This window comes from Amaranthus tricolor, chromosome 12, assembly GCF_026212465.1.
Source record: "Amaranthus tricolor cultivar Red isolate AtriRed21 chromosome 12, ASM2621246v1, whole genome shotgun sequence".
In the NCBI taxonomy this organism is placed as follows: domain Eukaryota; kingdom Viridiplantae; phylum Streptophyta; class Magnoliopsida; order Caryophyllales; family Amaranthaceae; genus Amaranthus; species Amaranthus tricolor.
The window spans coordinates 767,501-790,062 of NC_080058.1; the positions used below are offsets into that span (position 1 = coordinate 767,501).

At 33.7% G+C, this 22,562-nt stretch overlaps 3 protein-coding genes across 5 annotated transcripts in view; 1 reads left to right on the forward strand and 2 right to left on the reverse strand.

The window, feature by feature from the left end:
* LOC130797003 (uncharacterized) overlaps window positions 1–10,997 on the forward strand; it is an 11,378-nt gene extending 381 nt beyond the window's left edge. Inside the window, exons 1-15 of one of the 2 annotated variants that reach the window (XM_057659468.1) lie at window positions 1–4; window positions 732–962; window positions 1,209–1,523; window positions 2,491–2,598; window positions 4,553–4,742; window positions 5,481–5,743; window positions 6,302–6,431; window positions 7,218–7,279; window positions 7,401–7,619; window positions 7,690–7,766; window positions 7,870–7,961; window positions 8,901–8,983; window positions 9,706–9,777; window positions 9,939–10,064; window positions 10,529–10,997. The exon at window positions 1–4 is cut by the window's left edge and continues 381 nt beyond it. In XM_057659468.1, coding sequence (XP_057515451.1) covers window positions 1–4; window positions 732–962; window positions 1,209–1,523; window positions 2,491–2,598; window positions 4,553–4,742; window positions 5,481–5,743; window positions 6,302–6,431; window positions 7,218–7,279; window positions 7,401–7,619; window positions 7,690–7,766; window positions 7,870–7,961; window positions 8,901–8,983; window positions 9,706–9,777; window positions 9,939–10,064; window positions 10,529–10,573 — 2,017 coding nt within the window. In that variant the 3' untranslated portion in view covers window positions 10,574–10,997. The remainder of the gene's footprint in view (window positions 5–731; window positions 963–1,208; window positions 1,524–2,490; window positions 2,599–4,552; window positions 4,743–5,480; window positions 5,744–6,301; window positions 6,432–7,217; window positions 7,280–7,400; window positions 7,620–7,689; window positions 7,767–7,869; window positions 7,962–8,900; window positions 8,984–9,705; window positions 9,778–9,938; window positions 10,065–10,528) is intronic. The other variant, XM_057659469.1, reaches the window with a different exon arrangement.
* A 425-nt stretch (window positions 10,998–11,422) lies between these two features.
* On the reverse strand, window positions 11,423–14,069 carry LOC130797004 (putative 4-hydroxy-4-methyl-2-oxoglutarate aldolase 2). Of its 2 annotated transcripts, XM_057659471.1 has the most exons (3): window positions 13,880–14,069; window positions 12,602–12,701; window positions 11,423–12,198 (listed from the first exon to the last, which is right to left on the reverse strand). In XM_057659471.1, exon 3 carries the CDS (start codon window positions 12,184–12,186, stop codon window positions 11,686–11,688), a length of 501 nt encoding a protein of 166 aa, XP_057515454.1. In that variant the 5' UTR covers window positions 12,187–12,198; window positions 12,602–12,701; window positions 13,880–14,069; the 3' UTR covers window positions 11,423–11,685. The 2 variants fall into 2 exon arrangements, with proteins under 2 accessions (XP_057515454.1, XP_057515453.1); XM_057659470.1 differs by lacking the exon at window positions 12,602–12,701.
* Window positions 14,070–15,067: 998 nt separating this feature from the next.
* LOC130797005 (isopentenyl-diphosphate Delta-isomerase I-like) lies at window positions 15,068–20,662 on the reverse strand. Its single transcript, XM_057659472.1, has 6 exons — window positions 20,320–20,662; window positions 18,891–18,946; window positions 17,213–17,304; window positions 16,477–16,579; window positions 16,246–16,383; window positions 15,068–15,593 (listed from the first exon to the last, which is right to left on the reverse strand). The coding sequence occupies exons 1-6, from the start codon at window positions 20,649–20,651 to the stop codon at window positions 15,343–15,345; spliced, it is 972 nt and encodes a 323-aa protein (XP_057515455.1). The 5' UTR covers window positions 20,652–20,662; the 3' UTR covers window positions 15,068–15,342.
* Between the last annotated feature and the right edge of the window lie 1,900 nt (window positions 20,663–22,562).

Sequence of the window (22,562 nt, forward strand, 5' to 3'; positions counted from 1 at the left end):
CAAGGTTATCCCTTTTTTTGTATTTTATTTAATTGAATTTGTTAATTGTATTTCCCTTGTGGGTTTAATTGCTTGTTGTATCTATTATGTGATTGTTGAATGCCCATGTGAAGAAATTTGTTTCTTTTGGGGTTTTAATGATTGTTTCTTTGCTGTGAATTAGTTAATTGTATTTTCATTGTGGGTTTGATTGCTTTCTGTGCCTATTGATTGATTGATTGTTGAATACCCATAAGGAGAAAATTGTTTTTGTAGGTTTTGAAGATTGTTTCTTTGATTTTTATCACAATATTTTTGATGTTATTTGTGTAATTGAGTTGTTTTCATGGATTAAGTAGTATGTTATTGAGAATTGGATACAAAATTAGATTATATAGTAACTATGTTTTTGAGTAGGGCTTTGGGGTTGACTATAATGTTTAGGATTTTGTTGTGGGTGATCATCAAAATTGGATAATAGTGTGGTAGGAAAACTGAGCTTCTTGGAGTCAATGGTAATTATGAATGAACCTTTTGTCTTTTGGAGGAAATTATGATTAAATTCTAATGAATCCATGATTGTAAATTTTGTAGTTTGGTTGCAAGGAATTTATGTATAACACAAGTCGAGTAGCTGGAATGAAGTAGTTGACTGGTGATTTTGTAGGGTGATGGGGGGCGGGGGTGGAGACGGTTTGTGTCATTGGCTTCTGTTCAATGTTATGTATTTGAAAATATTTTCTCTATTACAGGTACTCCTACCCCTTGTGGGTATTCCGATGATAGAATACTCCTTGGGGTGGCTTGAATCAGCTGGGGTAGAAGAAGTGTTCGTGTTTTGTTGTGCTCACTCAAGTCAAGTGACCCGTTACTTGGAGAAGTCTCAGTGGTCTAATCATCCGAACATGGCTGTAACAACAATTGAGTCACATAATTCAATCAGTGCTGGAGATGCCTTGCGCTTGATATATGAACGCAATGTGGTAAGCACATATATTTATTCCTTTTGCTACTTTTATTGATTTTTTTTTTCTTATAAGCACATCTTGTTTAGTGTATGAGTAATTGTAAGCTGAGGATATAAGGGGCAAATTGTCCTTTGTTGGTCTCCTGTTTCTCTCTTTCCCTTCCCCGTCATATTTTTTTATTAACTTGCTTGTATTTTTTTGATATATTATCCTTCGGTTTGTGTAATTTTGTAATTTATTTATGTTTATTCATCTTCCTAGATACATGGAGATTTTGTTCTCATTACTGGGGACACAATAAGCAACATGTCACTTGCAGAGGCAGTTCAGGAACACAAAGAGCGGAAAAAGAAAGATAGCAATGCTGTGATGACTATGGTAGTAAAAAAATCAAAGCCTTCATCAATTTCTCATCAATCACGACTTGGCACAGATGAGCTTTTTATGGCAATCAATCCAGATACAAACCAACTATTGTATTATGAAGAAAACAATGAACATGTGCGAGGACTTATAACTCTTGACAAGGCATTGCTGAATGATAATTCTTCAGTTTCTATGTATAATGATATGCAGGTTTGTTTATAACACGAAAATATGTTTTTGGCCTTTTATTTTAATTATTTGGTGGGGCGCGAGCTACGCATGTGGTCCCCTAAGAAATCCTTCACTGTAAAATTTAAATAGAATGATTTATTAAACTTTAACACTTTAAGTATTTGAATTGAAATTGTAGAAGTTGCTTCAATTGAATTGTACTTGTGATGTAGCTAGTGAAAATTTAGCTAGAATTGAAGTTGGTAAAACTAAACCAATTATTAAGCTAATCCATTGGAACCTATTGAGTTTGGGTTCTTCACTTGAAATAAAGTTTGCGTTTATCAAAAAAATAAAAAAAATTAAAAACCCAAAAAATTCTAAAAGTTAGACCCAAAAAAGGTACACAGTTAATTCACTATCCATTATCCAAGAAATGAATAATAATAAAATGTTACATGCTTTTTATATGTTATAGAGAACAGATATAGATTGAGATATAGACTCATTACTTGAATAGTCCACCTATAAAAAATATTGCCTTGCATTCTAATTTCATTCTCTGCAAATTACGGCATTACGCTGGATGGTATTAACTCTACTCAACTTGTACTTATCTAAATTGATGGGGCATTGTGTTTATAGGTAGCTTTGCCTTTTCAGCAAGCATTAAAAAGTAGCAATCATGTTCATGTGAAAGTTCTTTTGACATGATGATGACATACATTGTCATATTTGACTTGGATCATTCTTTCACGGCTGAACTGTAAATATAGAAATGGATGTGGATCAATGGTTTATTTGTTATGGTACAATTCATAATTCAGCTACATAAACCATTGTATTGCTGAACAATCTGGGGTACACACATATTTTCAGTAGCTGTTAGTTGTTCTTACATATAATTTTGTTTATACTAGAGAGTTTTAGTTGCAAAAACGTAGTTATCAGTAACATTTACTCATCATTGGAATCCATGCTCTAATCATTGTCCCCTTTTCTGCAGGATTGCTACATTGATATTTGTGCTCCTGAAATCCTAAGTCTTTTTACAGACAATTTTGATTATCAACATCTTCGTCGTGATTTTCTGAAGGGACTACTTGTTGATGATGTATGTCAATCTCTCAATATAACTTACTTTGAAGCTAATTTAAATGTATGAGTACATATGTCTGATTGAATCTTGTCTCTTGGATGACTTCACGTGCATGTGCAATTACCTGGTTCCCCCCTTTCTTGTATGTGATTTGTACTCTGTAGTCTAGTGTTCTGTAGATATGCGAGGAAAAGTGAGGTAGTAGAGTTGTACCTTGTGGAAGATACATGTCAATCGAGTCAATTTAGTGTGGTTCAAGTCAAATAATCGAGTGAATTTTAGATATACGAGGAAAAATGAGGTTATCAGGGTTTTATCTTGTGGAAGATACTGTGTTTTGTGCTTTATATGGTTCGTTTGATACTCGATCCTAAATGACGGTTTTACCTCATGGGTTCATTGTTAATTTTTTTTATAAAAAATCATGGCTTGCTTATTATGTTAATTTGACTTACTTAAAATACTATATGCAAAGTTTTTGTTATTATAAGTTTATTAATAATCTTTACAATTGGATAGCAGACAAATAAACTAAGTTACAATAGAAATGTATCATTTTATTTGCTGTTATACAAGTACAATAATGTTGGAGTCTTTTATGCATGACATGTGATCTGATGCACATAATTTAGTAAAAGAAATGGTTATAACTACAAATATTAAGCACGAATTATTATGCAACCACAAGTCCACAACAAAACAAAATTGCCTAAGCCTTAATCCCAACAAAATGGGGTTGGCTACATGAACCAATACAAATCAACGCCAATTTATAAATTATATTGTAACCGAATCGAATTATGACAAATTGTAATGTAACTGTATCAAATAAAATCCAGAAAGTCTTTAAAGGTATAGTGTAAATAATTACATATGATTGTTATCATAGAAATCTTATAAAAAAGATAGGTGATTTTTGAGTGAAAACTATCATTCTTGTCTTGCAAATTAGGTCATAAGGCTTAAGATGTCTTTTGTGATGCCAAAGAAAAGTTCCCATCATCTTTTTGATCATTCATTACTGAACATTTTTGAATGGGGTTTAATGGCAAACCAACCGTAACACCATGATTGCCTCAATTTTTTGACCGCATCATTTCTCAATTTCATTTGAGAGCTTTTGGGAGAAGTGGTGCCGTTTAAAAACGGAGTTGATATCTGTTCTGGAGTGCAACTCTGCTGTCAAATGGGCATCCTTCAAATGTTCCATAAAGACATGTAAAGGTGTTTATAAATACGACACTTATGACTCTATGACTCTATTAGTGGTCACTTTTACTAGAATGAAACTTCTGTATTAAGAAACATTGCACCTGAGGCAGTGATGACTATAATAAAATAAAAGAAAGTGGTCATCTAGAGCATGCTTTTTTACAGAAGATGGCTACTTATGTAGGGATGATGAATATTTGAAGATCATGTTTAGGGATTTTCTCTTGACTCTGGAGCATATATTTTGTCCATGTCGGTTCATCACTTTTACTCGGACAATTTACTATAAATTAAGCTTAGCTCTGTTCACATCTGATCCATTCAATTATTAAACTTAGTTATTTTTGGCCGAAACAGGCTTGTGGGCTTAGTGGTGTTATTGGAGTCACCCAAAATTTATTCCTGGAATTATGCATCTACAGGAAGGATCAGGATCTCGTAATGCTATACTCCCTGCTTTATATGTGATTGTTAGGGTTCGAATTTTATAGTAAACAATGCAAGTGTTAACTAGATAATTTATTCAAGAGATATAAATTTCTAGTTCAAGTTCTGAACGTTTTCCATATATCCGAAATAGTTTCAAGCTGTTTGAACAATTTATCTGTTTCTCAGGGCTTTCTATGTCCTATTCAATTCTGTAGCTTATGATCTTCAACCTTCAAAAGATTGATTGTATAATGTCTTCTTGAGAAAATATTAACTATCATGCAATATATGACAATGTTCATGTTTGACAATCATTTCTTGTCTTCAGATTATGGGATACAAGATTTATACTCATCAAATTCATTCAAATTATGCGGCTAAACTTGAGAACTTTAGAAGCTATGATACCATCAGCAAAGATATAATTCAAAGATGGACTTATCCCCTGGTTCCTGACATCCAATGTTTTGGAAGTTCTGTTATTAAACTTGGAAGACAAGGAATGTACAGTGCATCAGGTGAGTATGTAAAGCAACTGATTCTCTTGGAAAATATACCTTAAATGTTACAGATTGTTTGTAGTAGCTCAGATATCTATATATAAGTTTTTATTATTTGATGTTTGATCACATTTAGAAGCATAATTGTTTTTTTTTTTTTACCACTATGCTGTCTGTTATGAACTGGTTATGACCAGGTGTTAGCAAAACTGAAGTTTTAGGTGGATGCTACCTATGATTTTGATGTGCTTTGAACCGATTTTGAACTAAAAATGATAGTATAAAAACAAGGTCATATCGCATCACATAGGCTGCATTGTAAAGGCTTTCAAAAAAACGAACTGATATTTCCTCATTGCAAAGGTGTAAAAACTGTGTTTTAGTCGATTTTGAGGGGTATCTCATGTTTTCGGCCGATAGGTTGTGATCGTTAACCGCATTTTTACACTATGCTGTAAATCTATCTTGCTAATAGATTTTGTATTGTAAATCTATCTTGCTAATAGATTTTGTACTGTAAATGTTCAGGCCCCACTAGATGGCTTGACATCTTTTGTCTGTAAGTCAGTTATTGACTATGCTTGGATTTTATTTTTCTTTCCCTCTTCTTTGTGTGTTTATGCTGTACCTTTTTCTCTCGTTGTTCCCTTTCTATGCACACTATCAGGATATGATGCTGCTAGGTTATTCAATTTGTGTTCATCAAACTCATTTTGCATTCTGGAATCATATGCATCTCCTTTTTCTTTCCAACAGATATAGGTTTATCGGGGAACGCCAAAATTGGCCCTTTTACCCTTGTTGGTAAGGGAACTACTATTGGCAACAATAGTAAAGTTTCAAACTCAGTTATTGGGGAAGGGTGCAAGATTGGCTCAAATGTTTCAATTGAAGGTTCATATATTTGGAATAACGTCACTGTTGAAGATGGCTGTGAACTAAAACATGCCATTTTGTGTGATGGGGTGGTGATGAAAGCTGGATCTACTTTGGAACCTGGTGTCATTTTGTCGTTCAAGGTATAAAATATTAGAGAGCTATGTTATGTTTGAAGTTTCAGACTATAAAAGGTGTTGGATTGTTATCTCGTGGTGTAATTGAATTTTAATTTTGTGAGTGCAGCTGGAATAAATCATTATTCCGAGGTCTTTGAGCTTGAATTGCATCCACTTTTGTTGATTACTTGCATGTTCCCAACACCTATTCTTTTTTCTAAACAGCATGTAGAAAACATGATAATTGGATTCTTCCCGGTGGCTAAAAGTGATTGAAAGCTGGAAAGAGATGTGATGGTCTCAGGGTTGATCATTGCCCCTACGCTGTTCTTTGAAGTTTATTTCAGAGTTTTTTCACATGTTTAGATTCGAAGACTATTAGTAAACGTGAATTGGCTTTTTACTTGTTAAAAAAATTAATTTCTTCAAAATTGTTGATCTGGTATTTGCTGATTGTTATATGTTGTTTGTCATTTGTTGTTTATTTATTAACATGTCACTTTGTGCTCGTGTAGTATTCAGATCCATCGTTGCAGTCTTATTGATTTTCATCCATTTGTGCTTCTAAAACTTTCGTTTCAGGTTGTTATTGGGGAACACTTCGTAGTTCCTGCTTACTCAAAGGTTTCTTTATATGAACAACCAACTTCGCAAGATAGTGATGAAGAGTTGGAATATGCAGACAGCAGCAAGGGATTGACAGAAATTTCGTGTATGTGTTTCTGTCTTGATTCTTTCAACGTGGAAACTCATTTTACTGAACAGACATGAGAGGGAGGAGAAAAAAGGACGACACCTAGCAGTCTAGGTTAAGGATAAATATTACCTGGGAGCTTTAAAAAGTACACAATCTCGAGCGCCATTTTTTTTGCCCAATGCTTGTCGGCTCTATGTCAATGAGCTACATGGGTTGACTTTGTGTGATTATTCGTATTGGCATTATTGTCTTCTTGCGTTTACCTTTTCTCTTACGATCCTTAAGGCTCAAAGTGACCCTCTGTAGTCATCACAGTTCATGCTACTGACTAGATACCCTGGTCTTTCCCTCTTTTCTGGCTCACACCCTCTTTATTTTCAGTGGTGAATCTTGGGCCAGATCTTGGAGACGGCTAAAGTTATAAACCAAACAAAAAATAAGTAGGGAGTAAAGATTTTAGCTCCAACCACTAAGCTACATCTTTTATGGTAAATATTAGACAATATTTTAGTTTTATACAGAGACCCAAATTTTTTTTTCCCCTTTAGGCCTACATGAAGACCCACCACTGCTTACCTTCAACAACGGGCATATCTATTTGACGAGTTTATCATTATCTCTAGTAAGACATAAATCTTGATGAAGCATTTACATTTCTCTATAACTAAAATTAGTTCCTTATTTGATCTTGTGAATTTAGACAAATTTCTCTATCATTCAGAGTTGTGCTTAAATGTCTAGCTTATTTCGTCGAGATCTGCACATTCGTTTGCAGTTATCTTAATTTTTTCTTCTTTCCAGCAGTCAATGCAACAGGGATGTCAGATGGTGAGTTGGTGTCCAAAGCAGCTCAAGCTTCAGAGGTAGTTGCTATTGCATTTTACAGATCCTGCACCTTTTATATGTTGTTTGTGTGCCCGTAATGTTATAACAGTCTAACAGTGCATTCGAGCCACATTGACATCCTTCTCTTCTCCATTTGAGGTTGGTGCGGGTGGTGCTGGCTACATCTGGTCACCTTCTGAAGGTCGAAAAGAAGAATGGCGACATTCGGTTGCACCGATTCCTGCGGACAAGCTTGCTGACTTGCGGAAGGCATATGATGACTTGGATTTGACGAATTTAGATGTCAACCCTACACCCAACTTGGATATAACTTCGGACCCTGATACTGAGGATCCCATGGATGACTTTGAGAAGGAGGTAACTTATTAGACTTTGGTGGTTTATTTTTTCCTCGTTCCTGCTTAAGTCAATTTCTCTTTTTCTGAAGGTTGAAGCAACTTTCCAAAGAGCTGTGCAAGAAAATATCAAGGATGACAATGTTATATTGGAAGTAAACTCACTTCGGTACATTTCCCCTCTGAATCATTACCTATCTAAGTAATTAATTGAGCTCCTTGCTTTTATCCTAAGTAATTTGTTGTCATATATATATAAATTATATTTGCAGCTTAAGTTTCAATATGGCTGCTGCCGACTGTGCTGGAGCTATATTCTATTCAGTGATGAAGTTGGCTGTAGAAACAGCTCATAGTTCCAATGGTGAGTTTTTCCATCCTAAAATGAAGTAAACCTTTTTTTGGCATTGTCTTGCCTCTTCTGGAAACAATAGGACTATTTATTTCTAATTTGCAAAGATGCTTTGCTCTTCTATCCCCTGAGAGACATGGCACAAAGATTAAGAAAAATTGGAAAGCGGATGTTTTAGTGGGGTATTATTGTAGGTAAGGCCATGTCCAACTGAGGTAATTATAGGTTTTAATGTAGGAAAGAGAAATAAATTATAGGTAATAGTGGGAAATTATCATGTCCAAAAATAGTAATGAGACAAACTCGGTGGGACATACTAAAATAGAATAAATCAGGAGGACTAAGGGAGTAACTCATTAGCAATGGTTTTCTAAGCTATTAAGTCTCCCTTCTGATATTGTACTTGATTTGTCAATCCCATGTATATATGTGCGTTCTTTTTGGATGTATACTGAAGAGGAATGCTAAAATAAAAATCTTATCCCTCGAACTATCATATACTATCAACTTTTTTTATCTACAAAAGCAAGAAAGGTCAGGTTCACTGTCACATGATTCACTTATCTCCTTGCAAGCGAATCAAAATAAGCGAATTATGGTCGGTTTTGGGTTATTTTAGGATCATTTTGACAGAATCGCAAATTCAAAAAGCGAATTATGTTACACTGGTCAGTTTATACTTAGAATTTAATCCTTGCTCCAGATGTACAACAGTCTCAGAATTTGCGTTTTCACTTTTCAACCCTTAGTTCAGCTATACAATGAGCTCAAAAGAAGGAAATTAAAATCTCGACTGCAAATTCTTCCCTCTAAAACTTCTCTAAATTTCAGAGTGTGTCACGCCGTGATTCAGCTCAAATTAGCCTTAAAATTAACTGACAGACATCACGAATTTTTGCCATGATTATTCTGATCTTTATGTGTCTTCAGCTAATGATGTACATTTTTCAGTTGACCTCCATAAAAGTGTGGCCAAAGTAATCACAACTTGGAAGAAGCTGCTAAAGTACTACCTATCATCTGTGGATGAAGAGGTGAGTATCAATTTAGTCCCGAGTATTTGATCAAAATATCACTTTCAAGTTTTATAGGCTTAAATTCTTGGACATCCTTGGAACGGCGCTGTAAAATCTTTGGCCTGTTTTCGTATTTTATGATCATTTACCTGTAAATTGTGCTTGAAAACTGTAAATAAATGTTACACTCGTTTTTGCATTTAGCAAGTGAGTCATCAATTCCTGGTTTTATGACCTTTGTCACTAGATGTGGTTTCATGTCAAATGATACTTTGCTGTGTATTTGTAAAAGCTACTGCTTGATAAATATTAATGGTTCAATAGCATTGTATCATCATCATACCCAATATGTCCGGCTCATATAAGCTATGATAAGTGTCTTGCTGACGGGAGGGTTGAATAACGGCAGACCATACCCTTACCAAAATAGATGATGGGGTTACTGCCAGTGAAACCCTCAACTCAAGTTACATAGGGTCGTGGTACAAGTTTTGATATAGTAGATACAGTGAATGAGTCACTTTGTAAGGATCGTGCCTTATGACCTGGTTTTAGGCACTTGGTGGTTCTCCTTCCTTTTCTGGTTCCAACTTCTTGGCTTGCAAAAACGAGGCCAAGAAATGTGACGGTTGATGTATAGTTAGCGTCCCACTTCACCTTAAAACAGGAAATTGTGTAAAGCCGTATTTGGTGGAATTTATTTCTTTGCTGATACCAATGCCATTCATATCTCATTGCAGATTGAAGTGATACTTAAGTTCGAAGAAATCTGCTCTGAGTCAGCAAAGGAGTTGTCTCCACTTTTTGCTCAGGTTTGTCATTTTCTCCTTGAATGCGTTTGATGTACTATAATTGACATACAAATCCTAAAAATTCATGCTCAGATCTCATTTACAGTTTGTGTGCATGGTGATTTTCCTTTATCTAATGATCAAATTATCAGTTTCTACATTTTATTAATGTTTGATTGCAGATTTTACATATTCTATATGATGTTGATATCATTCAAGAAGAAGCAATACTAGCTTGGGAATCAGAAAAACAAGAAGCAGATGAAGCGGACAAAGTGTTTGTGAAGCAAGCTCAAAGTTTCATTGACGTAAGAATTTGTTTTCATATGCCGTCTATTTGTAGAATAAATTAGCGCTCATAAGTGCATTCTTTTGTTCGTGTAAAACGTTTGGGCCACAAATCTCTCTCTAACCTGAAAACTTTAGCTTGGGGCTGATCACGCTTAAGGCAGAAACGCGAAAATAAACGTTTCAGTCTTAACCAAGCCATGCACACATTTATCATCGTCATCATCGTACCCTGTGTATCCTGCTCATAGAAAACTATGATCAAGGTCTAGGAAGGGAAAGAAGGCGGCAACCTATACCGATAAAAGAGGATGCAGCCAAAGAGTCCCCCGGCTCTAGATTGTTCCTTGGAATGATAGGTCCTGCAACCCACACATTCTGGATCAAAAATAGACTAGCTTAGGCCATGCTTGCTTGATCAGCTTTATATGTTCTGTTTGCTGCCTTATTTCAAAATGTAATTTTTCTAGCTATGTTTGTGCAGTGGCTAAAAACTGCATCCGAGGAGGACTCCGAGGAAGAGGAATGAGTTGTGCTTGATTGCCGATAGTGTGACGTGGACTAGTACATATTGGGACGAGTAACATTTTGATACATATCCGACCATGAAGCTCAACACCAAAATCAGACTAAAGTCGAAGATTTTTGCGGATGATGTACTAACTTAGATTTGGAGCAAGCAAGAGATTCGTGTTTACGTCTTTAACATGATCATGTTGATCTGTTAATAATGTACCTTGCTGAGTAACATGTTGATTTTTGACTTGACCCGGTATTATAATTGCGTGTTATGATGCAAGTATTTTTGGGAACAGTTGTGTTCATCAGTTTTGTCTATGCATCTTGGTATTCATAATGGTTGTTTTTAACCTCATTGAGCAAAGAATGCCCATGCTTAGTTGTAGAAAATCGAATTTTATCTCAATTGGATGAAATATCACTTTCTTTTCAAATAGCTCTTCTATTAACCACATTTTCTAGATTAGCTTTCTGCATAAGTTCTTTCTATTCTTTTGAGTACCATTTCAAATGCAAATCTTAGACTATAAAGAAACTACATATAAAAGACTTGTTTGGCATAACAATTTAAGTAATTAATAGTAGTTTAATGAGGCTTAAACACTATTCTATAAAAAATACCATTATTTGGTAAAGTATTAGCTTTGATAGTGTTATAATGGTGCAAATAGCTGTTTTAAAAATGGTAAACACCACTTTTACTGAACAGTAATAATTTATACCGTTAGTTTAACAGTTGCATAAAGTATTCAACAAGTGCAATCATACAACTATAGCTACTAGACAACAACTAATAATTATCCTCACAACTACCTTGCGCCGAACAAACCTTAAGATGAATGTAACAAGAATGCATAAAAAGCTTAATGGGATATTCCAAAAGAAAATTTTCACAACTAAAGTATGAAAATATGCAAGGAATTTATTAGCAACAAACAACTACAAGCCTACCAGGTTTTGTATTAGTTGCATATACCAGGATACACAAAACACTTCATTATTACAAACTCCTGAAAATGCTAGATTATAGGCTTGTATATAGATTGAAAACATAAAAGAATGATCAAGAAATAAACATGTTTCAAATGACTCGATGATAATGAAACTGCTCACATCATATGATCAAACCGAAAGCTCAGATCGCGACACAAGAATCCCGTCAGTATCAGCATATAGCCATTCACCGTCACAAATTCGTGTGCCCGCTATCGTAATTGGCACATGCTTCTCCCCTACACCTTTCTTGTTGGCTTTCATTGGATGAGAAGCCAAAGCTCTGACCCCTATATCACAGCCGTTGATCTCATCGACATCCCTAATGCACCCGTTCACAACTATCCCTGACCATCCGTTGTTCTGAGCCTGCTGCACCGGATTGCCTCCTAAGATCGCACATCGCAAGCTCCCTCCACCGTCCACAACAAGAACTCTTCCATTGCCTCTTTCCTCGAGAAACTCACGAATCAACACATTGTCCTCGAATACCTTGAGGGTGACGACCGGTCCGCTGAAGACCTGGCGCCGCCCATATACCTGAAAGATTGGTTGTAGGGCCCGCAGTTCACCACTTTGAATTAGCTGTGAGTTTGCATCACAGACTTCCGCAGTCGCAACCATAGCCATGTTTGTAAGGACCTGGACGAGGGTATCATATATTCACGTTCAAGCTAAGGACCGTGTTTATCAACATAGATCGGTTTCTAAGGAATATGAATGACCAGTGTCACATGATTCGCTAATCGTCTCACGAATCGCAAATCGAAGAAAGCGAATTATAGTCAGTTTTAGGCTATTTTTGAACTATTTTGAGTGAATTGCGAATTCAAAAGGCGAACTAATTAGCGAATTATGTTTCACTGCATGAGGTGTGGCAGTTTAGACAACACATCCTAAATGATATCGGATCACACATACTAGAAGTCGTACTAAAATCAAAAAAGCGTATTCAAGTTGGCATAATTTCCGAGGATAAACTAAAGAATTCCTACGGACAAGGGGAGAGGGAGTTAATCCTTCTTGTAGGTGTTGAGAATCGAACCTCTATTACTAGGTGAAAGGGAAAGCCCTCGATTATCTGCTAACAGTTTGACTTATGCTATTCAAGTATTTGTTAATATCTGTCATTAACAAAGAAATTTCTGCAAAATACAGCCTAAAATTAGCAATCTAAGGAATTATAAGTTTTACTCCTATTTATCTTTTATCAGCTTTCTACATGCCAAAAAACTTACCAAATGGTATGATAGTTTAATAATTTGTCCCTCAAAACTAGCAGTCATACTTCCTAATAAACTAATAAACTGGAAACAATTCACATATTTTTTTATATCAATATGATTCAAGGCGGAACAAAAACACACAATGGCACAAAACAGTTCGTAGGACAATTTTAGCGTACAAACAGATAGTTGGGTTAATAGGTGTTCAAAATAAAGCCGACGACCCGATATGTTCCCAACCTTCTAACCAAATATGATTTGACCCAACTTAATAAATAAAGTTACAATGATGTAAAACCCAACATGAAAACAAGACCCAATTTTGAAACGATCCGATCCTGATCTGAAATCCATTTGATGACCTAAATAAATACCTCTTAGAAGGTCAAATCATCTAATGCTAGTATTCAGTAAATTAGTCGGTTGAAATAGGCTAGTTTACAAGCTGTTATCAATTGGTCATATCAGTTGATAGTCAAATTAATTATAAGTCGTTTGCCAAACAACAATTTTTGAGTCCCATTTTATTTTACAATTTCTCATAATCTTAGGGACTAAAAGCAAGTAATTAAACTAAATCAAACAAACTAAACTAATATCACCTGTAATTTGAGGCCCCTTAAAATGAGGTGCCTAGCACCATGTATAGACTTACAAGTTAGAAAACCCCACAGATCATGGTACATCAGTACATTATATTGGGATACTCCCAAGTCCCATGAACATGGGGAAATATGAAAATTGAAAAGTATTCAAATGTTCTCGAAATTTCTAAAAGAAATAAGAAAGATTTCCCTGTTACTAAGTATAGAAACAACAACAGCATTTAATAACAACAATCTATTAATTTAGAAGTACCCAGAAGAAAAAAAAAAACAGAAATAGTAAAGATTTCAACTTTTCAATCATTAACAAATTAAATATAGAAATGAAAATACCAGAACACAATAATCAACATGATCAACAACAAAACTTGAAGATTCAATGAAAATTCTTCCTTCCCAAATGAAAATGACATCAAAATATTACGGAAAATGATGAAATAAATAAAAAAAAACAACAAAATGTGGAGGATCAAATCAAGAAAATAATATTACCGGTGAAATCTGAAGCAGAAAAGAAAACCCAAGATTTCAAGTTGCTGCTATTCCTTACTTGAGTGTTTCAAGCTTTGATCGCTTTTTCAATCAATCTAAGACACAAAAATTATTTCTCTTTTTCTTTTGAATATACTCTTACTTTAAATAAAGTATATACTCCTACTATACAGTATACTCCCAAGAGTAATTTAATTTTAAGTACTTCCTATGTCTGTGTAAAGATTTCATATATGTTATTTGTTTAATTTTAGGTCAGATATTTTAAGTCGATTTAAATTAAAATTTATATTATTTTTATATAATTATAATTTATTTTTGAGTTTAATTAAATTTAGTTATAAAATTAGGTAATATTAGATCTATTTCAAAGATTTAGTCATATTTTTTTAGTTTATCTTATTAAATTTGTTTTATTTTTATTTTTTATTATGAATTTAAATTTCTAATCATATATATAAATTATTTTTTTACCTCAACTATGCATTTCTTCTATTAAATATATACTTTTACTATTTTTGTTTATTTTTCTTAATTAGGGCATATTGTACATGAAGTTATTTAGTTGGGACAGACTAGAAAATATCAAAATAGTATGAGTGCCGGCTTTACGTATAGTCATAGCCTGATAGGGGGCATAGGTGTAGAATTGTACAAGGATCCATTCTATTCTTTGGGGATAAATTGAGTGTGTGTATTTTTTCTTGCTCTTCCCTTGGAAAGGGCACTGGTATAATATATCTACTATCTTCCTCCTCAGACTTTAACTTGTGCGGAATATTAGATTGATGACTATGACTAGTTTCTCCTCAGCCCAACTATTTTAATGATGTAAAAAAGTGTGTAAAGGAGTATATTTCAAAAGAATGTTTTGACAAACAATTAATAATTTATTAGTGTGATCAATTTGATTAGTTGATTTATAAACTAATTTTCAACAATATTGATGAACAATTTGTTATTAAGTAGCCCACTAACACCAAATTATTTCAACTAACTAACTAATTTAACAAGAAGGTTTAATCACCCAACTATATTAATCATATAGTAATTTAATTTGAGTGAAAATAATGAGCTAAACGGAGCATGACACAACTAAAAAAAAGGAAAGAACATGCCCTAAAAAGCCACAAGTAATCAATCCAATGATGTATATATAATCCTTGGACCGGAACGAGAACACCTTAATGACATTAAAATGATTTACTTCTTGATAATATTCCTCTTTAAATTAGTATGATACTTATTCAAATTCCCACAATTTCATACTAAAATTACAATTAACTTCCCTAAAAAATAAAATCTATTGAACCTCAAAACTAAGGATACATCACCCACTCTCAAATAAAGTTCCTACAAATCCAGGGAAGATTTAGAAAACTACAATCCCAAGTACAATCAAGCTTTTGCTGCAGCAAGTATGGAGCAAACAAAACCAGTGCTATTATGGAGTAGATATTATATCAAAGTTTGTGGATAGTTTTCATATCAGCAGCTTCCTTGAGAGTGCCATTCTCGACATGATCCCACCATTTGTACAAGAAGTTATCGACGACTAGCCTGAACCAAGGAGAGAGTTTCACGCCTTCCTCACCTGCGTCAGCTTTCCGGCATATCTCCTTAAGATCCTCTCGGCTGACGTATTTGGCGTCAGCCACTTCATCAGGGTTCGGTGTCATGGAGACATCTTTTACGATGAACAGCAGATAATCAACTGAAACACGGTGCAAAGTCATTGTTTGAGGTCATTAGTAACCTCTCACCATTTATCATTACTATTACTAGATAACTACCACATCGAGATGTCTAGCAAACATGTCGAAGTTGTCAACTTTCTAATAAAGCAATAGGTTCTCATATATAAACTTCTTGAAAATGCGAGATTATAACCTCTTTGTTATCATTAATATGGGTAAGATTGCGTCTATCTGATAATCAATCTCCAGCTTGGCAGGAATCCACTTAATGGCATTAAGGTAATGGTTGGGCGTCCCTTATTTCAATGGAATCGAAGATGTATAATTCTTTGGTTTCATGTATAATGGACTAATATTAAACTAACTCGTTAAATCATGTACACTTTTTATTTATGTGAAGTTGTTGATGATGTTTGTTATCAATGGTCAATCAAAAACAACCTTTTTGTGACTAACAAGGGTAAGGTTGCGTACATCCGACCCCAAACACTTGGTGGGAGCTGCTTAATTGCATTGGGGAAATGGAGTGTAAATGCAAACTTAGCCTTTCACCCATCATACAACAAAAGGAACTAAAAGCTAAGAATACAAACTCTCGAGTAATTAGGCGTAAAACGAAAATAGAGGGCAAGTGAAAATGTGAGATTAGGGAAGAGTTGAAGACATTACGTTCATGCTCTCCCCATTTTCCATCGGACGGAGCCTTGTACAACATACGTCCAAGTGGAGTAAATTGATCAACAGGTACTTCTTCAGCTGGAATTCCAAGCTCATCTAGAAGTTTCCTCTGAGCAGCATTCCTTACACCTAAAGAGTGGAAATAAGTTGATTCAAAACTCTTGAACCCATTTTTTTCAATAATGAACTAAACTAAAATTAGATGGCTGGAATTTTAATTACCAAGAACATTCTCTTGAATTAGCTCCGATTCACGATATAGGGGATGACTGCAGCATGTATTTGTCCACACTAGTGGGAAAGTTACCTTAGTTGCGGAGCGTTGCTATAAATAGAATGAAAACATCATGAGCCTGTTTCCCTTGCAACCCTATCTTATGAAGCCTAAATACATCTAATTATTACATAATCTCTACTCCGAACAAATCATGAAGCAGATGATGATTTTTTTCTATCAAAGATCAACCGAAACATCTTTATAATCACAAGGATAATGTTACGTACATCCGACCCCTTAAACCCGCCTACTTTATAGTATTGGCGTAATGTTATTTGAAAAGAGCACAAACGCAACTAAGCGCTCACGGAAAGGCTTATTTAAATTTGATGAGCTAAATAATTTAAAGGTTATGAAATCATTTATTTCATAAGCCTAGTTACGAAAAACATTTGTGCAACATGCTAAGGTTGACGAGCAGAAAGGATGAAGATGAAGCCACAGTATTTATCAAGGACTATTGATGGACAAGGCGCACCATCATACGACCGCATATAGCATTATCAAAGAGATTTATAACAAGGAATGCTAAATCAAAGACAAAGAAAAGAACGTCTCGCTAATTCATCATGCATATACATGTCATCTTGTTTTCTTTCAAGGTCAAGGCAAATTACTTGATGATCAGTCATACATGCTTCCATTATCGGTCAGCTAATGATAGGTCAGTGTAATAAGTACCTGAAGCAATAATTCATATTTTGAGTTAAAAAGAAACACACTGAAAGCTCTGTGAAGTGCCTTTCCAGCATCAATGTTCTCCATCAAGTGACCTACATGATGTGGACAAACAAAAAACGGTAAGCAGAAAAAGGCAAACAACACAAAAGAGAAGCAAAAAAAGGAAGGCTAAGGGAAAAGAGGAAACACTATCAAAAACGCAGCGTGATTTCAAACTAAGTCAAACATCTAAATGAGGTAGTATACTAATGTGTTCATTCTAGATGGAGCTAAAGATTTATAGTTTTCTGATTTCAAGTTATGATGGACTATATAATGTGCACTTCTTATAGATTGTAGATGATGATTGCTATGAAGGGGTTATCGAAAACTGTTATGAATGGTAGTATACTAATGAGGTAGTATACTAATGTGTGACTTGAGTGCACATAAATGGGGTAAATTCATGAGTGTGACTCTTGGTACTTTGGTAACTAAATGGGTGTAATTATGTGTGGAGTATTCATGAAGAATTATGGGTGTTAATGAAGATTAATGAAGAATATGTAAAGGTTTGATTTAAGTATGCTCGATCAAGTTTCTGTCAGAGGAAGCTGTAGGGTCGCTCGACCCATTCGCTCGACCGAGCGAGCCTTTTGGTGGGTCGAGCGGACAGTTAGAATGCTCCAGATTTTGCTACTTCTCGCTCGACCGAGCCGCTCGACCCGAGCGAGCTCTCTGTTCCGTCGAGCAGTCTTCTGATATGCGTGGGATGCTGATTTTTAACCTTCCAAGTTCCTAGAGTTATTTCATAGTATTCATTATTCAATATTAACTATGTATTTATGTGAGCCATTCATCTTCATGTATCTAGTACTATAAATAGGGCTCTCATACTCACACATCAAACACAACCCCTAAGCCAAACACATAGCCTCTATTGTTTTATCTCTATCTCAATTGTAATTCTTCATTAAGAAGTATTGTTTGTATTCTTTTGATATAATATAAACAGAAACTACACACCACGGAGGACGTAGCCATCATTGGGTGAACCTCCTTAAATCTTTGTGTCCTTTTAGTTACATTGTCAAACTTTGTTTTGTTCGTTGTTGTTTGTTCTTAGCATCGTAACGTATTTGGCGATCGTTTTCAAAAACAATCTCTTTGTTATTACATGAGTAAGATTGTGTAAATTCGACCATCCCCAACCCAGCTTGGGTGGGAGCCACTCAATTTCATAAGGGTAACGAAATGTTGTATATATTTAAATTTCAACTGTTGGGTTTCAATTTTCGGCGTATAAGACCCCAACTGATAAGCTTAAGTGTATAGTTAGATATGCATGTCTAGAGGTCAGAAATACCAATGAAGATAAACGTAACAGTAAGAAAGCACATGAGCATCATAAGACAGGTTCCACAAAATTTCTCAAATTGAGGAAACAGAATCATGAAACAAAGTATTCAGCAAAACTACTGATGATGCAAAGATGTAATCAGAGCAAATCTCAAGCCCCAATATACCAAAAAATTTAAAACCGTGACTTTGGAGGTAATATCAATTAGTCGGGAAAGACAATCCAAAGCAGCGCAGGTATATCCAAACTTCATTTGTAATAACAATAAGATAATAAAGATGGTATAATTCTATATGATCATAAGTATTCTACAAAATAAGGGTTTGCACAAAAACTCACAGTTGTACTTAGTATCATGGCCAACAACATTGTCACTCTCGTCCACCAAAATACATCTGCAAAATAGTTGAATAAGGCATTAGAAGAGAGGACATAGAAGAGTCCATTGTAATTGATTCTTTTATAGCAGTAATAGCACTCTTCAATGAAATAATAGGAGTATGCACTTTAAATAGGTTTTCATAACTAAAAATCGCCATAAAAGAAATAGAAGCTCAAGATAGAGATCGCATGAAATGAAAACAATCAAATTTTTAACATTATATCTCAATTGTCTTTAAAGATCTAAGGACAAAGATGTTCACAAAGTAGGCCAAAAACAAAGATCATATGTAATAGTCATCAAGGGTTCCTCATTAAGTTCCAAAATTGATATATAAGCTGTGACCTGAGATACACAACAGATTTTTCGGAGTAAAATCAATAGCTAAAGAAAGTACAAATGGCGGACCACAGCCGACTTGTAAACAGGACTAGATCATTAACAGTATGTTTGTACAGCAAATTAAGAGAGAAAAGAAGGGGAAGGGGAGGAAGGAAAAGGAAGGGGAGGGGTAAGGAGTAAGACTGCACCCTGTTTGTTTAGAAGGAAAGGGAAAAGGAGTGAAAAGTGTTATCCCTCCAAATCATTCTGCTTTTTGTCCATGTTTTCCCTCCAAATCCCTCCCCTCCAAATCCGTCTCCTCCCTTTTTTGTTTGTTTGCTATCCAAACAAAGGATGCTCAACCCTTCCAAAATTTTCCCTTCCTTTCCCTCCATTTCGCTCTATCCAAACACGGTGTAATTGTGATATAGAAGATAGTGACACATATATTATAGCTAGCAAATCGAACATTTGTCACAACAGTCTATAATGTAGCAATCAATATTAGATATTGGCAACCTAAAGATAGCTTCGTTCCAGGAAGAAATACCTCATTCACCACTTTTTGTAACAACACTCTCAAGGCAGAATAACAATCAATTTAATTCCCAAATAAAGTAAGTATATTTTCCCAAAATGTAGCACAACAAACAGGGAAAATCAAAGTCAATACAAATATTGATTTGCAAATTGAAATCAAGACACATGGATAGTGAAAACATTGAAAAATCATAGTTGTAGGGCATCCACAAAATATTACTAGTATATTATAGCAAATTATAAGTTATTAAAGATTGAACCTTGCAACAAAACAAAACAAAACAAAAACAACCACAAAGACATTAAATATTAAAATGAGCAAAATTAAAGCAAAATAAGCATAACCCATATCAAAATAAATTAATAAACCATAAATTTACACCCAAAACACCCATTATAGCCAAAAAAAAATGATACCTTGACCCATCAATTAGAATCCATGAACGAAAAAAGTAACCAAAACCCACCTAAAAGAATCAACTTTTACAAAATGGGCAAACTTTAAAAATTGAAAAAAAGACTCACTCATCCTCAAACATGAGTTTTCTTTGGACAGCATCCATGGTAGAATCAGCAAGTGTATCACCCATAGTTGAGGTAGTTAAAGATCGAGTTAAAGATGAATGAGAAGATGAGAAAAAAGAGGAAGAAGAAAAGGACAAAGATTTGAAATTATTACTTGAGAAAATCAAAGGTGATGGCTTGTGGAAGAAAGAGAAAGAACAAATTTGATTAAATTTATAGGAAGTGGTCGCGATAAATTTGAGATGGGATGCCATTACCAGACTAGGAGTATAAACTATATATTGTGTGTGTTGGGATGACGATGATAGTGTAAATTTAAACACAATCCACATGATGACATGATTATATCATGTTCATTTTGTAGACATTTTTGTTCCTACTTACCAAATTTGATAATATAATATTTTTCTTTTTTTTTTCTTATAGCTTATTTGGTTAAAGAAGAGGGCTAATTAACTAAAGGGGATAATATACGTTATAAGTATAACTGAGATAAGGATAATTAACAAAAATAAATAAATAAATAAATAAATAAATAAATATATATATATAAATAAATAAATAAATAAATAAATATATATATATATATATATATATATATATATATATATATATTTATATATATTATAGTCTTAGTAAGAAAGAAATATTTCAAGAGTTGTGCATAGCAGATAAAATATCTATTATTACTTATATGTGAGTTGCCCAACAATAGAAGAAGAGAAGAGAATTTGTTACTTTATAAATTTAAAGAGTAACTTATATAGGTACCAATTGTGTTTTAGTATTGTATTTCTTTAAGTTTGTATGTGGGTTATTCATTTTACTTCTTGTTTGGGTTGTTCTTTGTTTTTTGGGTTAGGTACTTAACTGGAATTTCTCAATAAAAATGGTAAAAAGTTGCGTTCATGGTTATTAAAATCGCGATTCTAATTTGCGCTTGTACGATTTTATGATTCAAAAATAAGCGAGCGATTCAAATCATAGGTAGAATCGTATCGTAAGTTGGTAGAATTTTACGATTCTAATTAATATAGGTACCAATTGTTTTTAGTATTGAGTCTTCTTACAATTTAACGTTCCATCGTCATAATTTTAGAAAGATAAATTTCTTCATCTAGATATGAAGATTTTGACTAATTATTAAATATTTTTCTTTTTCATTCTTAAAAATGAAGTGAATGAAACTTTAACTAATAAACTTAATCTTTTGAGGTCAATAATTATGATTAGATAGCAAATTTTATATTTATTGTAGAATCTTACAATTCTACGATTCAATTCTACAGGTTTGAACGATTTCAAGTAGAATTCTAATTTTAACAACTTTAGTTGTATTATTTGTTATAGACTATATGTTAGAAAGATCTTAAATCATGGTTAAAATAGAAATATAACAACTTTTATCAAACGAGCTTTAATAAAAAACTAAACCTAATTAAAAAGTCATTATTATCAAATAACCATTCGAAAAAAAGGTATTAAAGTTGTAGATTTTATTTGCACCAATGGTGGAAAAATATTCATCATAAATTTAAGAGATTTGTTTCATCACTATTGTTATATATTTGGTAATTATTAATTTGACTAGATATAATGATTTGATCAATATATTAACTTCAATTTTAAGAATGCCTAAGAGTAATACACAAGATCAAAATTTTGACCATTGACATCACAAGATCTGCTTAGGCTCATCCTTATACATTGGCACTCACATGATCTACATCTTCATTCTAGAGTATATAGAAGTATATAGTAACATATTTCCAATTTCTTCAAATCATAAATTATGAATAGAATTCATAATATTAACAAAAATAGAAAATTTTGATCATATCTAATACTGAATTATCTTATTTTTATATCACAACATTATGTAGACTTCTTATTTACGTGACATTGCAATAATATTTGCTAATAAGAGTAAATTAAAAATAATATATTTATTAGTTTAATCATAGGTTTGCATACAACTAATCCTTCTAAAAGTCATTCTAGGTAGAAACTTTCTAATAAAGTCAATTAATAATATTGAATAATATAGAATGAAATTTTAGAATAAAATAAAAGAAAATTCTAGTCATTATAAACTCTTAAAAAATCCGTATAATTCAATTAATTAAAACATTAACCGATACTCTAATATACTCCGTACGTCTCATATCTTTGGGGCAACTACGAATTGTAATAATATTTCCTCTTATTCAGGCTAATTGTTCCATTTATTTTTTCATACTTAC

Bases quoted from the DNA above. Each gene is read 5' to 3' on its own strand.
- LOC130797004 (XM_057659470.1), bottom strand. From the start codon at position 12,186: ATGGCTATGGTTGCGACTGCGGAAGTCTGTGATGCAAACTCACAGCTA.
- LOC130797005 (XM_057659472.1), bottom strand. From the start codon at position 20,651: ATGTGGATTGTGTTTAAATTTACACTATCATCGTCATCCCAACACACA. The intron at 18,947-20,319 runs GTGAGTCTTTTT...ACTATTTTGCAG, and splicing joins AAACTCATGTTTGAGGATGA to ATGTATTTTGGTGGACGAGA. The intron at 17,305-18,890 runs GTGAGTTTTTGT...CACATCATGTAG, and splicing joins CCATGATACTAAGTACAACT to GTCACTTGATGGAGAACATT.